This window comes from Haplochromis burtoni, unplaced genomic scaffold (genome assembly GCF_018398535.1).
Source record: "Haplochromis burtoni strain Fernald_Lab_line unplaced genomic scaffold, NCSU_Asbu1 Contig_303, whole genome shotgun sequence".
Lineage (NCBI taxonomy): Eukaryota > Metazoa > Chordata > Actinopteri > Cichliformes > Cichlidae > Haplochromis > Haplochromis burtoni.
In genome coordinates, this window is record NW_024582664.1 from 255,039 (window position 1) to 276,776 (window position 21,738).

General features: G+C 40.6%; 1 protein-coding gene across 3 annotated transcripts; it reads right to left on the reverse strand.

Annotated features, from left to right (window-relative positions):
- Positions 1–2,009: 2,009 nt before the first annotated feature.
- vps54 (VPS54 subunit of GARP complex) lies at positions 2,010–19,795 on the reverse strand. Of its 3 annotated transcripts, none has more exons than XM_005941228.3 (23): positions 19,584–19,795; positions 15,271–15,445; positions 14,481–14,722; positions 12,607–12,691; positions 12,029–12,063; positions 11,633–11,764; positions 10,110–10,495; positions 9,865–9,991; positions 9,242–9,349; positions 9,075–9,130; positions 8,824–8,920; positions 8,293–8,645; positions 7,370–7,499; positions 7,097–7,278; positions 6,813–6,925; positions 6,002–6,065; positions 5,750–5,855; positions 5,453–5,540; positions 5,217–5,338; positions 4,983–5,063; positions 4,440–4,547; positions 4,264–4,358; positions 2,010–3,707 (listed from the first exon to the last, which is right to left on the reverse strand). In XM_005941228.3, the coding sequence occupies exons 2-23, from the start codon at positions 15,413–15,415 to the stop codon at positions 3,602–3,604; spliced, it is 2,961 nt and encodes a 986-aa protein (XP_005941290.1). In that variant the 5' UTR covers positions 15,416–15,445; positions 19,584–19,795; the 3' UTR covers positions 2,010–3,601. The 3 variants fall into 3 exon arrangements, with proteins under 3 accessions (XP_005941290.1, XP_005941291.1, XP_005941289.1); XM_005941229.3 differs by lacking the exon at positions 19,584–19,795 and adding an exon at positions 18,728–19,171 and having other exon boundaries at positions 7,097–7,227; XM_005941227.3 differs by lacking the exon at positions 19,584–19,795 and adding an exon at positions 18,728–19,171.
- Positions 19,796–21,738: the final 1,943 nt, after the last annotated feature.

Here is a 21,738-nt window from a genome sequence, read left to right on the forward strand (position 1 = left end):
GCAGAGCTTCCTGTGTTTTGTGGAAACGTCGGACTCATTCTTTATTTGTTTTATGTTTTTTTGTGTACAAGGTGAGATCAGAAAGTTCTGTGAACAGGCCCAGAAAAAAGAAAACGATGGCTGATCTCACAGCACCTCTGTGCTATTCTCAGAGTTGCTGCTACTTCTAATCACTGCTGCATCCCTTTACTCCTGCATCAATGTGCTGGGTTTGCTCAAAAACATACAGTCATTTGGATCTTATAGGTAGACAGGAGCATTAAGAGCTGTGACCCCATTAGCATATAAAGTGATTAAACCTGTCAATTCCTTATTGCAGCCAACGATAAAAGATCAGTGAATAATGATGCTCCTGGTCTTGCTCGTCACCTGACACTCGGCCTTAACTTAAGATCAAACAGACTTAAAACCGGTTTGATCTTAGTTGCAGACTCAGATTGGATCACTACTGATGATCCTCCTCACAAAACTCACAAATGATCATTTCATCACAGAGCACACAGTGTTAAATGGTCAGAAGAGAGATTCATATATACTAGAATTCATGTTTTTGTACCCAAATCAAAAAGTAACTAGAATAAATAATAAAGTGCTTTTTTTGGTCTACATTTTGTCATTCAGAGCTTGCACATAACTACTGATTTTGGTCATTATTTATACTGTTAATTTGGGGCAGCTGTGTTCTGTTCGCCTTGTAATCGGAAGGTTGCCGGTTCGAGCCCCGGCTTGGACAGTCTCGGTCGTTGTGTCCTTGGGCAAGACACTTCACCCGTTGCCTACTGGTGGTGGTCAGAGGGCCCGGTGGCGCCAGTGTCCGGCAGCCTCGCCTCTGTCAGTGTGCCCCAGGGTGGCTGTGGCTACAATGTAGCATCACCAGTATGTGAATGTGTGGATGACTCGACGTGTAAAGCACTATACAAATACAGCCCATTTTACCATTTGTTCTAATAAATAAATATACACCAGTCCCCCTCGCTGGAATCTGCTTGAGCTGCTCCTCCAGTTTCCTACCCACTGGGATCACTTCATCTGCTCCAGCTGCCTCTTCAGCTCCTGGCACTCATCTTTTTTCCATTTTCTTTCTTCCTGATGTTACTGTCTGCATTTGTGATACATGTGGCAATCTCAGCAAGCTTCTCCTCCCTGTCAGCCACCACCATCTCTAGTTGGCTGGCGAAAAGCTGCTTGGAACTCAAATTGTCACAGGACCATAACCCTGCTGTTCTCAAGCACCTTTGGTGCCGTCTCCCATCAGGGCTTGGGACTTCCAGTCCATAGATGCTCCTGTACACCATCTTAGTCACTTGATTGTGCCTTTCAGTGTACGAGTCACAGTTGGAGAGTCTCAGTCTTGTTGCCTCTGGTCTTTGTGCTGCCACGACTAGTTTTGTACGGCTTGGGCTGGCCTGTTCTAGCTCATTGGTAGGAGTTCTTGATGCTGTTTTTTTTTTTTTTAGTTATCAAGTAATAGTAATATTTCAAGTAACCCTTGTAAAGTTTTTGGCTGTTCCATCAACCATAGATATGACAAACCTTTTATATCTCTTTTTAGCCATCGTCATTCTGTCTAGAGTAACTTAAAGCTTACTTCAGTGAAAGCAAGCGATACAGGATCCAAAAAGCCGATGTGAGAAAGATCTAGTACATCCAGCAATGTCAAACGATCTCTTTTAAGTGTTCTCTATCCTTACTTCAGTAACTCCGCTTGAATCAAATATTTCATGTAAAATCTTTCATATCGATTTGGAAAGTGATAGAAAGGGTCGAAAATCAAATTTTTAAAAAACTTAAGTGGTTTCAAGCCAAAGATCTTACAGGAAGTGTTTGATGTGAGTTTTAAGAAAATGAATACAGCTAGAACTGTGCAGAATAGACCGATGTAGTAACATTGGCTAACTGGAAATAATAACACTCTTACATTTGCCTTAACATGTTTTGTGAGGCTCAGACAGGAAGTATGCTAGCTCTGAAGATGACAATGTGCAACAGATGAACAGACTGACAATAGGTCGCTCCATCATCCTGTTTTATTCACAGCAGGTTTGAAGGAAACAGACTCATACACACATGCTCATCAAAACCCCAAAAAGTCTCTCTCACACACTCACACACACACACACAGTGGTATGGTAGGCACACTGTAGTGGAGAGCTCAGATGTGTCGTCTCTGATAGTCGATTCAAAGTAGGCACTTCTGAAGCAGACAGTGATGATCGTTAATGCTTCTGTTCTCTGACGCTGACCGCTGCAGTCACATCACATTAATCCAACTGTGCTTGTCACCATATGTACACCATTTATGCCTTCTGATTAGTGTGGGAGTTAAGAATGACTATGGCTGCACATGTTAGATTAATCAATCATTTCAGAAGGGCAAATTATTGCAATGCCAGCTCATTAGTTTCATACCAGGAGATTTATCTTGGAAACAAGCTTCTTACAAAAGCCATCACACAGACTAGGAGAGTAGATGAATATTTGCATTTGGGAGTCGAATGGTTCCAAACAGCAGCCTGTCAGCCTGTAGTGTTCTTACTGCTGCAGAGACTGATCTGTGACTGCATCTGGACAGGTCGTTTGCTTCGTGTGACGGGAGCTCTCGGTAACAGTCAGGAAGAGAAAATCTGATCAAATCTGATGTCATGAAGAAAACTCCGCTAGCAGGAGGAGGGAGAGCTGTAAGCACTTGTTACTTTTACCCCTGTGGGGAGTTGTGACACAATATTGCAGCATCAGAAGAAGGTATTCTGGATGATAGGTTTAATCAGATTTTCTCTTCCATCTTCGCAGAAAACTAACAGCTCACACAGACTGGAAGGTGCAAAAGTTAACAGCTGATATTCATGCTTCACATCCTGCAAACTCTCTGCATCAGTTTAGCGAGTTCTGCGCCACTGTCAATCATCACAACGACCAGGATCTGACTGGGCTGAAGCAACTGCATGACCAAACTGTTTTAAGGTGGAAGTTGAACCTTTTGAAGTGAATCTTGTCACTATGCCCACATACTGAAATTAAACCTTTCTCTCAGCTACTGTTATTATTATTTTTTTGGAGTACAAAAAAGTAAGCAAATAAACCCAAAAGCAGCTGATCAAAGAGGATTGGAATAGTGTTAACATGGAACAGGAACCCTGTTGATTTTTTTAAGCGATAAGAATGACCCCTCCCAAGCTCTCCGAGTATGCAAAAGGGTAACCTGCCGAGCATGCGGTGTTGATAAAAATCCTGTCAGCTCCAGCATTGCAGACTGCTGGAGGAAAAAGCCTAACACAGTATAGAATGTTTCCGGAGAAAGAAAAATAAATTACCCCCAAATTTCATAAGAATAATCCACATCCTGCCCTCCCACTAAAACAGTAATAATTTATTTTTTCATTTTCTATTGAATTGCACACACTGCGATGAGGTGGCAACAGTTTTTCACCAGGCGCTGTGCGTTTCTGAACAGTCTCTGAAGCACCGGTATGCTGCTGCTCTTCTCCCATACTCGCATTTTTGGTCCCTTTGGGCCTCTTCCAGCCTCAGCCAGCCCCCGGGGGTCAGGCTCCCATAACTGCTGAGGTAAGGTCAGTTCTGGAGATGCGGATTCCATCCTCCATCACCTCTTCTGCTCCCAGACCTCAACCATGTTCAGGTCGAGTCTCTCGAGGCTCTTCAGCCCCTGGATGTTCTCGGTGTAGAACGCCACGTCTACCACCACCAGCCTGCAAACACGAGTCAAAGACATGAAAGATGGGGAAGAGCTATGCTCTGACAAGAAGCAGTTTATAACCTCCTAAGACCCGAACTCTTCCACAGCAGCATTTTTAATTTCTCTTTGATATTTGGTCACATTGGGGCCCGATGAACGTAAAAACAAAGAATTACCAGATTTTTTTTTTTTTACCTTATTTTTGTTTTTAAGAAAAATGAGAGCCACATATGAGGATATTCTTTCAAAATTGGCAGCAATGATTCTGGCACCGTGGCAGCTGTCACTGACACACACCTATCACCTCCGTTAATTCCAAAACTAACTCACAGAAGTGGAACTCTAAATTTGTGTCAGCTTTGTTAAGTACAATTCTAGCACTTTAATATAGCAGATATAAAGACATGTCAAGTATTCATGTAATGTTCAAAATTCTCTTTCAATAAAATGTGAAACAACGGGGAACACCAACAGGAAAAGAGGTGCTACTTCTCTTCAGAGCGAAGCAGGAAGTGCTGCTCTGTCATATCAACATACTCCAATCATTAGCTGGTTTTCAGGGCACTTACCCATGCTGTGGTCCTCCATCATTAATAACTCCAAGCCGAGCCAGCTGCCTCTTCAGATGCATTTTGAAACTGGCATTGATCCTCAGAAACAGCATCTGTATATGGATACACAACTCTCAAGTCTCTGATCAACAAGCTGTCACAGATACGGTGTAGAGAAAACAAAAAGATCTCACCTGTGTCTGTTCTTCAGGTAAAAGTTCATAAATGGCTTCGTGCATCTTTGCCATCTGCTTACAGATGTTTCTGAAGCAGGCTGAGGGCATCGGAGCCTTCACTTCATACTGAGGACATAAAAGGATACGGCTGAGGTCATGTGATTCTGTGCACATTTGGAATACAACAATTTAAAATACACAGATTCTGAGAAAGTGCATTACACATGTCAAAAAGTCATAAATTCTGTACTAATAAAGGACAGAAATGGATACCTGACCATCAGGTATACAGTGCAAGTATAATTTAGTAGGTTCGATTATTGGTTACTTGTTTGTTCTATTATCTAATAGCAATGATTCTATTAAGTCTACATTAATTCAATACTATTATTAAAGTAAAAAAAAAGGATTAACACAACTAACTGTGGAAATATTAGGCCTACACACACTGCCTGAATCTCATTACAACTGAAAGTCCTCTGTAAATAGAATTATTTTTATGCTTGCATAAAATTTAAAACCATTCATAAAGTGTTCTCGTGTTCCCTGCCCTCATCTTACCTTTGATAGAACCTTCTCAAACAGACTGTCCATGATGGCCACCAGCTTAGCAGAGATCTCTGCTATGTGATCGTTGTAGTCCTGCAACAACAAACAGCCTCAGCAACACGACTCACATCGAGCTGAAATCTTTGGAGATTTTGTCATGACATTTTATTTTTAACTCTTCTCTCAAACTTTTATTTAGCCAGGAAGTCAAGAGGCCACACTTAAAGTGCTCATGCTGAGTGTTACCTTGGTGATGTGATCAAAGTGTCTGAGAACACTGAATTGTTTGGGCTGCAGTTTGGTCTCAAAATGAGCTCTGATGATGGGAATGTAGTGAACCACCAGCTGCAGACAGCGGGAAGCTAATGCTACAACACACACAGTTAACAGTAAAAATCAGCATTCTCAACCATTAAAAGTTGCTTCACATACTGAAAAAACAGGTCTACTTGTAAGCAGTGTGTGTAGCAGGTGTTATATACCAAGGTTTTTGGTGGTGATGGTCTTGAGGCCGACGATCTGCAAAGCTCCGGCTCCCAGAACCAGCTGGCAGCTCCGAGAGTTGAAGTGCTGCAGAAAGACAATCCAAGAAAATTCAGTAAACACCACCACTCTAAACCTAAGGCTAGCATACCAGCATGTCACGGCTGTGTCAAATGTAAACACTTCAGTGTTGTGATCAAATTGTTTCTAGGAAACAAAGTCTTTTCCTGTTTACTAACTACAAGAGGCTGAACTAACCTAGGATCGTGTGATTTGTGTGCTGTTGAGTTTCTGACCTTGAGGAGGTCTGCCAGACGCGTCAGCATGTCTGTAGAGATGGATGGGATGTCATTGACACACTGGCAGTATTCTAAAAAGATCCGGATCAGCAGCAGAACCGTCCTGAAGGAACACAAAGGCTACTCAGAAAATCTTTTAAAACTAAATGTTCACATTTAAAAAGCATTTGCGCTGTCTAACTTCCAACTTTAATGACAGTGTGAGGACAGAATAATATTTAAAATCATGAAATATGTGATTTCACCTACCCAACAACTGCATATTTCTGCCCGTTGACAAGCAGAAACTCTGTGGGTTTCCTGTCATTGGGACCTGGAATGGAAAAACGAATGTTACAAATAATAAAGCGGTTCTTCTTGTGCTGTGATGTTTCTCTGTTGCACTGTATGCAAGCTGTGGAACCAAGCCTCAGTGCATCACTAGAAATCTCCAAGCACCTGGAGCCTCTGACAACAACACAGAGCAGTTCTGCTCTACTCCCAGCTTCTTAAGTGTAATTTAAGTCTGTCTGCATGCATGTTTCTGTTCAAACTGGAGGAGGGGGAGACTGCTGCTGCAGTGAACAGGTTTCACTGTTTTTAACACTCTGTTTCACTACAACTCTTTGTATGTTACAAGTCCGCTCTTCTCTGCGCCTGCTGACAGACCAAGAACAGCACAAGCAGACACACGACTGCACTTTAACATAAATTCTGCTTCATGTGGTCCGTTAGGGAAATTAATTGCCCAACCCTCACCCAACAGGTCTCATAGATAACTGCCTCTCAGGGAGTTCTTTTGTCCCCACTGTTGCCAAGTGCTGCTTATAGGGGACCGTCTAATTGTTGGGATTTTCTCTCTAAGGTTTGGGGGTTTTATAAACTCCCTGACTGGACTGAACTGTGAATCTTTACTTCTTTATCCATTTTCTTATTTTACATCAAAGTCAGCATATATATGCAATGTGTGCGTAGGTTACTCTGTAAGTAGTCAAAACATTTCAGAACTGTATAACTAAAACTACAGAAATTACAAATAAAACCAGGTTAATGAGGATTTTCGGACAGTGGAGTCTGATACCTGGGATTTTGCGCTCTGGTAGTGATATTCTACCATTAGCAATGGAGTTCACCAGATCCTGAAACTCAGCAGGAACCTCAGCCTGCTTCCAGCGCTCATTATCCAGCAGCAGGCTGCAGGGGCACAAAAACAAACTTCAGCACCTACACTGCTACATTACAGGAGTAAGACCAGATACACACTCAAATTCAACCATGAAACTAAACCTTCACTCACTCACACAAACAGTTATCATATTTAAAAGCAAACCTTCACATCCTGAAAACAATGGTACTGCAGGTTACCTGAGTTTGGTCTTGCGTTCTTCGTGGAAGCGGTGGACGAAGCGGTTGGCCTGGCTCTGCAACGCGCCCCTGAGGGAAACGCTTCGCCTGCCACAGAGCTCCTCTGTGTCCCTGACAAATCCCTCCACTGCCTGTGAAAGACAAACGAACTCCGCTGAGGTCAGACGCTCCAGAGATCCATCCTGTTAAACGTGAACACAAACACTTCAATTACATTTTCAGGTTTATCCTTTTCCATAGAAAACCTCGAATACAGACACATGTACACCATACCTTGGCTCGGGCTGTGAGCACTTTGACGCAGCGGTCATGGCTGATGTCGGAAGCCGTGTACATGAGCTCCTGGAGGTTGTTTATCACAAGGTTCAGCTCAAAGTCGGTGGGCATCATGTTCTCACCAGGCCTGAACACAAACACACTCACTGTTAACAGGCTGAAGAACCGAGTCAAAGGTTTCACAGCTTTAATCCCTCTCAGTCATTTTCACTTTTGGTTAAATCATTTTTGTACTTTATCTTGGGCAACAACACTTCCATTTTTGTTTTAAGAGAGCCAGTCTCTACATTTAATAGAGAACTACAGGAGATTATAAGCCACTACAGTCCACATCACTCTGTAAGATCTGCTGCCACTGGTTTTCAAGTCCAGTTCTCGTGTAAGTTATGCGTGTTTGCCATTTTCGTAGACTCAACTAAAGAAATAAGAGCATCCTGTGTTTTTGTGATAGGCGACCAGTAACAAAGTATCTAAAATGCAGTCATAACACTGGTTCATCCCTTTTTTTATGCTTGAATAATTCACGGGTCAATGTTAAGTAGCATCACAAACAAAAAGTGTTTTTCGCAAAGTGTTCTGATACAGGAGCCGAACTGAAAAAGAGAGAAAAAAGCACCCAATGTCTAAAGAAAAGCTCCTTCAGAAAGCCTGGAGAACTGCTGCTCAAGACAACTTTAATTACAAGAAAATCTGTCTTGTTGGAAGGCTCAAGACTTTTGAACAAAACTGTCACTTTGCGGTTTGATGCTGTTTTCAGTAAATAAGAAGACCTGAATTGCAAAAAAAGGAAAATGCAACAGCCTTTTAACCAGATGTCAGTTAGTGGCTATGGTGCAACAGGACTGCAATTACCATGATATTTTTGTTTTCAAACAGAAAAAGAAAAAAAGAAGAAGAAGAAAAACTTAAGAGTGACATACATGAAGCTCTGCTCTCTGCTGGCAGACATTTCTGTGGCCCCAGAGTCACTACCGGCAGTCTCCACCCGGCCCTGCTGGCTCCTGAATCCTGCTGCAGAGCTCTGATCCTGGGCTGCCAGCACTACTCGCTGTTGTTTCTGCTCCTGCTGTTTCTGCTGGGCATCATTCAAAGCATCACTGATGAACAGGCCTTCATGGGTGAGGTAGGCCAGCTCAGCCTCTCCCTGCAGGAGTGACGGGACCTGAGAAGCCTCTTGGTCGGATGGTTCTGAACAGGAGTCCTCCAGGAGACGGGTTTTCTGGTTTGAGTCCAGAACCTCTAGAACCACATTCCTGATCACATTCATAGTGGCCTAGCAAACAGGCAGTTGGGTAATAAGGGGCACAATTAGATTCAGTTTGTTGAATTCACACAGAAAGAATATTTTTACCTGCATCAAATGTTGGATAATGTTTGTGATGTGTGAACCATCTTCTGAAGTCTAGCAGACTAAAAATAGGAGCTCTGTACCAGGAGCTGTTTTGACTAACCTTGATTCTCTGCAGGAAGAAAAGGAAGCTCTCAAAGACATTTTTCAGCAGGTCAAACCACTGAGGGAATGTCATCAGACGCATTTGGTCAGCAAGCCTTGAGAAACACAAATGCACACATGTACAGCGAGTCTCCATGAGGTTCAACTTGGACTGGTATTTTCTTTGTTTACAAAGTCAATGTGCTCATTAAACATTCCATAAAATGCTTTAATACAACCAGTGGTATTAATCACATTGTTCCAACTTACTTAACAACGACTTCAGCATCAATTTCTTCTATCTGCACAACACTATCTGCCACACACTGCAAACACAAAAAGGTTTCTATTACATGATAAATCGCAGCTGGATCGCTGTTATTTAATGCAGCGCTTAGAAACAGATAAAGACTGGACTGTGTCAGGAGGAGTCACACCTGAGAGACGATTGCCTTGGCCGCTACGATCATCTCATCACTGTAAATATCCAGAAAATCCAGCTTCCGCTGCCGCAGCAGGCCGAACACCAGCGACTCCAGACGCTCCTAAAGTCCACAGATAAACGCACCAGAAAATACAGAGTCCTAAAACACTGACATGACCGGGCAGCAGGGTTTCAGAAAGCTGAGATGAATTTAATATGAGGCCGAAGAATTCAATTACGTAATCACATTCAAAGACTAAAAACGAATACTGATACTCAGCATGAGCAGAGCTGCACAGCTGTATATAATTGTTTCTGTCAGACTATAATGATGACTTGCTGCCAGAATCAGATTCTACATTTTGTTTGATGTAACTGAAACTAAAAGCAGAAGTGACGAAGAAATATAATTTAGTCTTTCGATATTAAGCATCACACTGATGACAGGAACAGAAGCGTTGATGTTTTGTGTGTGTAGATGTAGCAGGAATACTTATATTTATCATGTATACAGAGATGTATGCAAATGTAAATGGCAACCGCACATTCCCCAACAGCTGTCGTTGTCAGTCATCTTCTAAACATGACCATCCTGAAATCTATTAGACCCTTTGTGTTGAAGGTGATTGTTCAGACCTTCTCCAGAACCTGTGGCTCATCTCTCAGGCTGCGGTTCAGGTCACTGTGAGCGTACATACTGAAGTCCTCCACCATCATCTTATCAATCAGCTTCTCTAGCTCGCACAGCTGGGAGCCCAGATGTCTGAGAGATGCAAACACAGCATTGTACAGCTGCTCTGTTGGCTGCTTGTAGAACATCAATTTCAGACATCACAACAAAAACTATCCTAGTAAAACTGATCCAGTAAACACACTCTCACCTGAAGCTGTGGATGCCCTGCAGCTCTTGCTGGAGCACCTCCTTAGTGGTGGCGATAAGTTCCAGTGCTCCAACAAACTCAGAGGTGGAGAGCAGCAGCTGTACAGTGGGCTGTGTCTGATGCACTGCGGCCATCAGCTTCAGCTTGTTGTGCAGCTTCACGCAGTTGTTGCGAGTCAGGGCGGTGCAGAGAGCCTGGAGAGGTCCTTGGCACATGACCTGGTCCATGGCAGCTGTACGGCCCCGAAGGACGGCCACGGCATGCTGCGTCTCCTGCAGCTGGTCCTGCAGCTCGTGCTGCGACGACATAGCATGGAAAAACGCTTCGGAACGCAGCGAGATCTGTCGAGCAATGCTCACCTCCACCACATCTAGGTAGTGGCTGAGCTGGAGGAAAAAGAACATCATTTGATTAACTTCTACATATGAAGGTCGCTGGTTTAACTGATCTAATGACTGATGAGCACAAAAGTGCAAATCAACAACTATCCGGTTTGATTAGGATCCTGTTAACTGTAAGCAGTTAATCACATGACACATGATCGATACTAAACCTCCACTGTGGTTATATTCTACTTGTCATAAGTTTTAAATATCTTCAGGTAAATTAACTGAACAATAACAATATGCATTTCATCCTTAAATATATAATAACAGACGTCTAATTTCTGTGTTTAGATCAAGTCCATCAAATACAATTATAAATAAATTACAATTATCCATCCATCATTTTTCTTAACCTCTCCAGTCAACACCAACCAGTGTCCTTTTAGAAATCATCTTGGTAACACCTCAAGGTAATTAACTTATAGAATGTATCTACAGGAACTTTAATTTCACTCCTCATCAAAAGTGACTGGACCGGTGAGTCTACAACTCCTGCTAGCTTTCCCTAAAATAAAGATTGAACGATATATTACAAAATTTCCTGGAGTGCCACGTGTCTTTCTTGTAAAACTGAGAAAAGCAGAAAATACTCACAGATGTAGAAGCTAAAGGAATTTAAACAAGTATTTAACAAAATTGCTACTAAAACTTATTAGTATTATTCTTTTTAAGTTCCTTTTGTTCTTTTGTTATGCTACAAGGCCCCAACACCAAACTACCTCTTACTGGTCAGTGGTTGCTTCTTGTTTAGGTTGTGATTAGCTGTTTAGACAGATAAACATGCCAGTGTCAGAGCCAAAACCACTGTGTTTGTGGATGTGTAAAATTCAACACAAACAGCAGGGGGGGCAGGAGCACCCTGAATTCAGCCCTCTGCAGGTTGATCATTTTCATTCCCATTAAACAATCGCATCCTTTATTCCTTACATTTCACAGTCCACATCAGTACAGATACTCAGCATGATGCTTTTCTCCATTGTGATCTGATGCGTTTTCAAAGGAACACTCTATATAACTGCCTTGGAGTGTTACCAAGATGGTTTGAAAGGAACACTTTGAAAACACATCAGTGCAGGTTTACTCTCGATCCACAGATCGCCCTCCCTGGGTGATCCGTATGTGTTGATGAGAATTTACCTTTTCCTGGAGCAGTTTGGAAGAAGCCACGTCTCTGCTGCTCTTCCCCCCAGCATTGTTAAAGTGTGACCAGGGAAGGACCATGTTGAAGGTAGCCGGGTCCTCAAGAGCAAAGTCGGGCTTCATGAAAATCTGACAATATAAAGCACAGTGAGACAGTGAAGCGGCAAGGTCACTCTGGAGACAGCCTGTTGTCACAATAGTGTCACTATCATGTCTAAGCTAATAAATGAGACATGCTTAGTTGCAAGTGTCAAAAGAGTCACAATGTGTTTGAGTCCACAGCTAAAATAACACAACGGAACTGCATTAGAGCATTGGCCACACTGTCAAAGTTAAAGGGAAAGAGAAATCCAAAGGAATCAGACAGAATATTATGCATGTTCGCATAATTACCTTCGGGACTTGCTCCAGCTCAGTTCTGGATTTGTCTGGAATAAGCAACAAAAGCTCTAAATCACTATCGGTTACAGTAGTTATGTTTAAGAGTCAGAATATCCTTTTGTGTTGCTCAGCTAATTAAAAGGTATGCATTTGTCACAATTATTACTAATTAGATAAAATATGGTCAGATTAACAAAGTTTAGTTTCTAAGACTGACACTAGAGTGTGCTCTGTACAAACTAAACAATAAAAATAAAAAAGACAGGAAACTTGTGAAAAGTGCAGCAAGCAGAGAAATGTGTTTATCAGATCAAATTCTGAAATGTGCATTAAAGGCATAAAATATTGTTTTGGAAGCAAATCAAAAGAAAGATAATAAAACCGTGTGTTAAACTGTAAAAACCCTTAAATCTATTAAAGAGCCAAGGTTCAGGACCAAACTACGCTCACATACTCTTAATGTGTGGTACAGTCAGATGTGACAGTGTATATGTATACACTGTAGCCTGCATATTTGCATCTGAAGTCATTGCGTGCTGCCAATCTTAGGCAGTCAGAGAGTCCTGCAGCAGCTGGTTAATAATTCATACCTTGGTTGGTGGTGATACTAGAGACAGCGTCGACATCATCTTTGTTGGGGCAGATCGTCTTGCAACGTTCATGGATTCGTTCCCTCTAAAAATGAAATCATGAAATCCAAAAAGGAAGTTCAGGATTTTTGGCCCAGCCCGCTCTCTGTAAAGCTAACATGATCGTTACGCACCAGGAAAAAAAGGCTTGAGTGAACCACAGAAGCAAAGTTTGATGATACAAACTAACAAAGGTTACAGCTGTGGGTCATTGGTGAACAACAAAGCAACACACTGAACAAGCAATCAGATGCATGAAACCCGTAGGAGGAAGTGAAAACAAAGCTACAATAACATTTCTAAAAACTCGATGACTCTTACAAGAACAGAAATGCACTGTCAGAAGTGCAAGAGATGTTACAGCTCAATCTCACCACACTCAGCTGGTAACAAAAGTAATAAAAGACTAAATGAGGAACAGAAACCTTCTGTAAGAACTTTTTTTGCCACTTGAGGCATTATAAAAATGAAGCAGCACAGGCCAAGACAATTTAAGAATTTAAAAACACATAAGAACTTTAAAGCCTGTTTGTATTTTATTTTCATTATTTTAATTGTTTGTAGAATGTTTGTTGACAACATTAAAGCATCAGCTGCATTTCAAGACATCTATTCTACTTGAAACATGACAGCCAGTAAAGGAAGGTTTTATCCAACACATTAAGGTGTGTTTGTACTGTATCGAGACTGGATTCCCTTTAAAACTTTGAATGTTGAATACAAACGTACAGCTGCTGTCTCTTAAACACAAAGACATTCCTCACTGGGGCTGGGTTAATGATGAACGTAAGACCATCTCAATACGCCATTTTTACTCACGTCACTTCCATAATTGTTTAAGCACGCTAGTCATCCTACCCACAGCGCTTTGGCTTGGTTACCAGTTAACTTCTATAAATCAAACCCTACTTTAACTATTAAACAATAAATTACTATCAGTAACCATGTATGTTACTGTTCATATATATACATAACTGCAGTTGTCATGTTTCCTCCAGTAGAAGCTATCAGTTAGAACTAATGTAGCTTAACTGTGAGGCAAAACAAGAAGAGCAAATCTCAGCCAAATGCCAGAGTAACACAACCATTGTGATAAGTAACTGTCAACAAATGAGTGCATGTACAAGAAAAAAGAAAAAAGAAAAATCAACATGAAAACCCCTGACTGGTTAAAGTGAAAATCACATATTTAACATACAGACTGAGACACATCTTTCCATCACAACAGCTTTGGCATCAGTACTTCTATTGCTTTTTAATTTAGTAAACTCCTCTAGGAAATGCAAATGCCTCCAGTATTCAGGCTGTTTGAATTCCTGAGATTTAAAAAAAGGTCCAGCTTTATTCAGACATTTTCATCTTTTCTTCTTCTATAATGCCACCTTTGTTCTAAATGGTGGGAAAATACAGCAGCTGCTCATCAGCGGGAGACAGTTGCATTGTTTGCACAAGATCCATGCACAAGATTTCTTAAACTAAAGTTCTTAGTTAACAGATGCATTTCAAGACTTCTACTTTACATGTCCTGAGCAAAAAAGGCTACAAAGTGAAACTGCCTCAGATTCTTGACAAACCCAAAACAAGAGAAACGTAGAATCTTTCTCAGGAACCCCAAAAGGTTGATTGTAGGGTTTTCACTGGGAGAAACGTTTCGTCACTCATCTAAGTGACTTCTTCAGTCTCAGCCGACTGCAGGTTTCCCCAATCAAGACTCTCTCAAGAACAAAAATATCCTAATAGCATCTTTAACATTGACTCCACACAGATCTGAGCTGCAGTGATACTGACTTGTCAACAAATCATAAATGCTCTTAATAATTCGCTCTAGGTATTACCTGAGTCATCTCTTGCAGGTAGGGCCCAAAGTGCTCCTTGGTGATGTTGGGGAGGCAAAATGAGGGCATCACCTCCGTCTCGGTGAAGTCCAGCCCCCATGTTTTAGTGAAAAAGTCAGATTCCCTTTTGGCGAGCCGAGGGTCATTCAGTGCAGCTGGGAGGTTGACCTTCGAGCTATAAACTGTCCATCGGTCGTGCTCTGCCACCACAGATGGGCCATTACACAGGCCCTGCCCCTCACCTGGAGGACCACATAGAAATAAAGTCAGTGCTTTCATTTTCTGCGGAGAACAACAACTCATAATTTAAGCATCTGGCCTGCCATGGTTTCTTGGTTTTGTTTCCATGTTCCTGAACTTAAATCAAAGCTGTGGCCCAGGTGAATGCAACAAACAGCAACATCACAAGCACAGCAGTAAATCAATGCACAACATACAGATAAAAACTGCAAGACGCTGTGTTTTCCTGCAGTGTCACAAATTTGTCTATTTAAAGTTCATTTGTGTTCAATATGACAACGTGAAAGAAAGAGTGGGCTTTAGATAGCCAGTATGTAAAAAAAAAAGTATACTTAAAAAAATATTAGCATCACTGTTTATGTTTCTATGTAAACTTTAAATGACTGATGACCCTTAGCGCAGATGTATAGATGAACATCTAGATTTTCACCACCTTTTATAGACTATTTTCACTGTCTAACTGCAAAATATGTATACTTTCTGGTTATGTTCTACTGCTAAAAATGATGCCTATGCATGCCATTGCACTGAAGTCAGTCATTCTTCCTACCAGTCGGCTCCTTCGGGCAGACGTCAGGCAAAGAGCGGATATGCCGGTAGCGAGGTGGGGAAGGATCTCGCTCCTTGTGATAGATCCCATCTCGGCCTCCGCTGCTGGGACGAGGCACTGGGGAGGAGCTGTGACTGGAGGCCATGTCATTGGGACGTGCCTCCCAGCAGGCTAGCTGGAAAAAAAAGATGAAAACAGGGCTAGCATTAGATAGAGAAATCATAATCAGCACTATCAACTCCAAATCAGCAAAGTTCCAAACGAGTTATGTGGTCCATCTCTCTTAAAACTTTGCCCAATCTGTAAAGAGTCACAGATGTTTTCAGAAGATTGATCTTGTAAGATGTTAAAACATCAATAATTTCATAAAGTCACTGGGCATTGTTGTTTTTTTTTATTATTTTTTTTTAAATAAATAGTAATAGTGAGTCTTTGGGAACCATTTTTTGTAGTGGATGACTAGGGGACTTTCTGAAGTCTCATTCCACATCTCTGCAGGTTTGTGGTTTCAAAATGATGATTTCTTGAAATTGGCAGCTTTTAGTATCACGTCTTCCCCTTCTGTTGTACACCATTAGTGACAGCAACACTACATTAAAAAAAACGATTGGTGGCTGAATCTAATTAACCTTTAAATTTGAGTGTTTTTAGACCCATTGCCACAGTCTGAAATCAAGCACATGACCATGCAGTCTGTCTTTACAAAGTTTTGTGAAAGAATGAATCATTCTAACAAGCTCAGAAAATTCGAGTGTGGTACTGGAAGAGAAGGCATCCTAGTCCAAGTCTTCCCTCCTAGATATGATCAACTGTGGGGGTACTGTAGGGGATGTTATTGCAAAGTGGAAGCATTTAGGAATCGCACTGGTACAGCTTTCAACAGTGCTGCATGAAATCTAACAACTGAGATATGAGATAATAACATGCATTCATTTTGGAAACTACATTTGAAGGTTCAGTTAACACTTGCATGAGGCTGGTGACCTGTCTTGGGAGTACCTTGCTTATGCCCTAAGATAGCTGGGATAGACTGCAGCCCCCCCCCCACACACACACACACACACAACCCTGAAGTATAAGATACCATAACTGGATGAGTAGGTGAGGAGCGAGGTTATCAGCTAATGTTGGCAAACTACATCCAAAAACTGACTGATACAACACATACATACATACATATGTGCTATTAAATAAAAAGTAAAAGACTTTTTGTAGCTCTCTGATGTACTGTATAACATATCGAACAGTATCATTTATCATTTCATTAAAAATGCTCCAAATACACAAACAACACAAATATAGAAAAGTCCTTTGGTTAGGTGACAAATTTAAGGCCTATCAACCTCCAGTCAGTAAGCCTACATACATCTGCAACGTGTTGAAAGTGCTCTCAGATGTGCTTAAATTCTTTAAAACTTAATGCAGACATTTTCTGCAGCATCTGTAGCGAAAAATGCAAGCTGACAAAAAGCCGACCAAGGCGGCAACACCAGATCAAACACAAAATGCATCTAAACTTTGACCACATGTTTCATATTTGATGCTCTGCTGATTCAACTGGAAAAGGTACCCAGCTCCACCTGCCTGGGTCAACAGACCTGTGCTGCTTTTCGGCCGTCTTACAATTGTTATACAAGGAGAAACTACCTATAGGGTCAGTTTTATGTACCACCCTGTAAAATTTGGACCAAAGCTGACTTGGCCATGGAAGAACTGCATTTTTTAGAGTTTTACATTGGCTCCATTTCACAGCCCTGGTGGTTAACAACTGAAAGAAAACTGCTGGTTAAATGACAGCTGTAAACCAATGATATGTTGCTGTGCTAACAATCAGTTGTAATCTGACTGCTCAAACTGTGGAGGTGTATGACCCTCTGCTGTTAATCCCATCACACAAATGAGAGGATTATAGATCTATGCGCGCCCCATTATTATCAGAACCGTTTTTAGCTCCTTCATATTGCTTTTACATTTAAAAAAAAATGCTGTCAAAATATTAAGAACCATCTTAACACATAAAACTTCAGACTTGTCACAGATTCAAGCACTCACAACCATCTTGGATCCTTGGCCCGTCAATTTTCTACCACCCACTGCAACTGCATGGAGCTAAAAATAGGAATGACTGTCCGATTCATCTTTTTGAAGACAGACTGCTTTGAAGGAATAGGAAGGAATGGCAGTAATATGGTGATTGCCAGAGATTAAAATAAGTATTATTTGAATTTATTTATGCAGGTATATCAGGTATATAACTGGCTAGTTCTTCACTATATGACATATAAGATATGTCAAGCAGTAACACTGAATCCCACCCATAAAAGAAAAAGAAAAAAATACAAGCAGGAGCAGCTTATAACACCTTCCTCATTTATTTTCATCTGCCCCTAGAAAACCGTTGTAAAATACTCAAAAACAATAAATCATCAGCAAATTACAGTAAAACAAGAGCATAACTGCACAGAGATATTCTTGCTGAGATCATAAAAGCTCAGTTATATTTCTATGTTGACATGTAAAGTCCAAAGAAAAATTATTTACCGATTCTTAGAAACTCAAATTATTCAGGAATAGTTTTGGACGGCATGTATGGACAAAGAACACTTGTTTAAAAAACAAACAAAAAAAACAGTGTGCACCATCCTATATTAGGATCTTATTAATTAATCAGGCTTTTAATCCTTTTCTCGGTATCAACAAAAGTGAAAGCACAATACCAAGGGGAGCCGCTGTATTGAACTCGATTCTACTTGTTTCAATCACATTATGGTCTACTCAGCGAGAACTGATTATTTTCAGGCATAAACGTTTCCTTATAATGTAAATCTGAAATCCTAATATATTCCGGAAATTGTGCCAAGAAATAAACATGGCCTTAATGGCATTTTTTTTAGTAATTAGCACCATTAATAAATTATACTATAAATTTCCTCGCCGAATAAAACACATCGTGATTATTTCTGAGCGGAGAAAAAACAGGTGTCCCTTGTACTCATTTAATGTTTGATATTAAAATGTTTATGCTTTCGTCTGTCGTCGTTGCTGTGCCTCCCATAGGGACAAGTAAATGTAACAGAAGCTAAGCAGCTAGCCTTAGCCTAGCTACAGTGCACGCATCGCTGGCAGTTGTTTGCATTACAACCGTTCACGCTGACAGTGAAGTCAATGCCTAACAGCAACATGAAACACACAAAACTAATTGCAGTTTTGTTGTCAGGGGCTGATGTGCTGCAGAATATTCGCGGCCTTATTAGCTACATGCTAATAAGTCTACGGCTCTGGATGTATGAGGAGGGTGCTACATGCTAACGCTACAGCTAATGTTGTCAACGGCAGTTACACGTAGACTAGCCAATGGTAGCAAGTTAGCCGGATAAGCTACCCCAACAGGCAACATAAAAACACCAAAGAAAGCCAGGAATGACAGGGGACCGAGAGGCTTCATTTGGACACCTACCTGTCATGTAAAATAAAGCGGACGGTGTGTCTTTTCTTCATAATCACAGTAGCACTAAAGGAAACGAGGGGAAAACAACAGGACTCACAGCAGTTAATACCGGTATACGGACCATCATGCACTGCTGGAAAGAGGAACATCGACGTCAGGTTCTTTATTTGCCTGTTTGCAAGTTTCAGTCTTCACCTTATTGATATTATTGGCCAAATTTCATATACATAAGTCGAAATTTTCTAACGCAAAACCATCCTTTCGGTGTTTTTTAAATGAAACCAAACAATATGTTAAAACCATACAACATTCTCAAAATCAAAAAGCTGTCAAAACCATAAACCTATGTTCCCTGTTCAATATCATGTGATTCTATAATAGACTGTGTCTATTTTGCTTTTTTATACGAACCCCCTGACATTGTGTTTGCTATTTTGTATTTGTATATCTGTATTTTGTGCTTTTGCAATAATAATAATAAAAAAAAACATTCAAAAAAAAAAAAAAGTTTCAGTCTTCAAAGCTCGCTGCTGCCCCCTGCTAACTAAAGCTGAATCGGTCCATATCAATGTCATTGGTCCGTATACAGTAGACAACAAAGTGCGCACTCACCGGCTACTAGATACAGCTGTTAGACTGTTATATAAACAGTTTATAGCATATCTAATATAGCAGCAACTCAGCATTTTGTCATGTAGACATTGTTAAGACGAACTGCTGTTCAAATTGAGTATCAGAACGGACAACGAAAGGTGATAAGTGATTGTGAAGCAGGGTTTAACTTAACTGCACAACAGAAGATCAGAAAAACGCTGACCGGGCATACTTACAGTAACAACCGCATAATTTTAATGGAATAACCTACGAGAGTAGTGCTATTGAACTTTCCGTCTTCTTATGGCCACTCTGTCCCCGGTCTTTCGATGGCTACTTCCAGCAGGATAACTCGCCATGCCGCAAAGCTAAAATAATTTCAAATAGGTTTACTGAACACGATATATTAAACGGTGTTACGGTAGTGCCTATCCCAGCTGTCGAGAGACAGGGTCACCAGTCTAACAGGGTTAACGAAGAGAGATAGACAACCTCACAATGTCACCTATGGGCAATTTAGCCTAACCCCATTAACTGCATGTCTTTGGACTGTGGGAGGAAGCCGGAGTACGCGGACAGGACCCACGCAAACACGGGGGAACATGCATAGCATGATTGTGGAATTGAACTCAGAACCTTCCTGCTGTGATACAACAATGCTAACTAATTTATTTCTCGCTGGTAATGCCCTCATTCATTTTAGGATGCTGGATCTACCCAAGATTCAATTCAATTTTATTTATACAGCGCCAATCACAACAGCTGTCGCCTCAAGGCGCTTTATATTGTAAGGCATACTTTACAATAATACAACAGAGAAAACCTCCACAATCATGTGACCCCATATGAACAAAGCTTTGGCAGCAGTGGGGAGGAAAAAACTCCCTTTTAACAAGAAGAAACCTCCAGCAGAACTAGGCTCAGGGAGGGGCGGTCATCTGCCGTGAGGGAAATAGGACCAGATATGTTGCTAAATTTATTTTTTCATATTGTGAAATGTTTTAGAAAAAAACTGTAATTATAATAATTTTATGTTATTCAGAGGTTGAATGAAAATACTAGACGCCTTAGTGCAGGCTAAACTGTGGTAAAGTTCACAGTAATGCACTGGACTGTGCAGGACAAGGTGTGATAATCATGCTCAATGTGAGGCTACAAGGGTAGCGGACATTAATTCAAGGTACTGATGCTGATTAGATGTAGTCAATGAATTTTACCTTTTATAGCAGCTTTATAGTGTGTAGAGGTTGGAAATGAGCCATATAGCTTATTGAACAACTGGTTATATCTTCTTGAATTCACTAAATCAGTAAAGACCAGTGAACTGGAGTCAGATCACATTCAAAATACAAAGTGTAAATGTTCAGTATGAATCCAAAGATGTGACTTGTACTTGAAAATGAGTTTATGCACATTTACCAATCTTGATCCAGCTGGCTTTCCATCAGCTGTACTTTTCCAGTTTGGGCTAAATGACGTCCCTTTTGCTCCAAACACATTATCCAGTCCACATCAGTACAGTACTCAGCCGGATTCATTTTCAATGTTCTCAATTTTTTGTGTATACACATCTATATCTTGATATATAGATAGACTCATTTAAAATCTAACTTCCACTACTCTTATATGAATACTCTGGTTGTATATGTACAGTAAACAAACAGTCACAAATTTCAGCCTTGTTTTTATTGTTCGCTATCGGTACAAAAAAAAAGAAAAGAAAAAAAAAAAGGAAAAGAAAAGTGTACAGCATGACTGCATAACCAAGAAGGAGACACACTTTAAAAACAGGCTAGTGACAAAATATAATGAATACCTGGTTCACAGGAAATGAGTCAGAGCGAACGTATCAGCATCTGCTTTGATGCTTTCAGGCTAACATTCCCTCTCATCACGGTTTTGGTTGATGATGCTGTTAATTTCTTGCATGATGAGTCAAAACAAAAAAATAACAATAAAGATACTTGGATAATATTTCTTAAAACTCATCAGGGACAAAAATTAAGTTTAGAGAAAGGTACAAGAAAGAGGTCCAAGAATCTTTACAATCAGAATAAAACATAATTAAGAAAATATGAAGTACATGATGAATTTAAAGTGACAGGTTTGGCCTCAAGATATTGGACAAATGCTGAATACAGAGCTGCTGAGCTACCTGGGTCTGTAAGGAAATGTAACTATTTCCTTATAAATAGTATAAATGTAACTATTTCCTTACAGGTCTGTAAGGAAGTCTACATTTATTGCTTGTAAAAAAACAATTGTTAAAACAATGATCACTGATTTGAAGTCATTCATCTCTTTAGTTGAAAAATGTAAAAACTTATAGATGTTTCAAGTCACAGGAGAGCAGCTTAAAAAGTTTCCCAGATACAGTTTTGCTAGCTTGGGTTCAGAGTTTGCATTCAAAGAAAAAAAAAAAAAAA

What these genes read in the sequence shown, in the direction of transcription:
- vps54 (XM_005941228.3), bottom strand. Translation starts at nt 15,415, where the DNA reads ATGGCCTCCAGTCACAGCTCCTCCCCAGTGCCTCGTCCCAGCAGCGGA. An exon ending in CCAAGGCAATCGTCTCTCAG is followed by an intron (nt 9,131 to 9,241) that starts GTGTGACTCCTC and finishes TTGTGTTTGCAG; the next exon opens with TGTGTGGCAGATAGTGTTGT. An exon ending in ACCAGAGCGCAAAATCCCAG is followed by an intron (nt 6,066 to 6,812) that starts GTATCAGACTCC and finishes TTTCCATTCCAG; the next exon opens with GTCCCAATGACAGGAAACCC.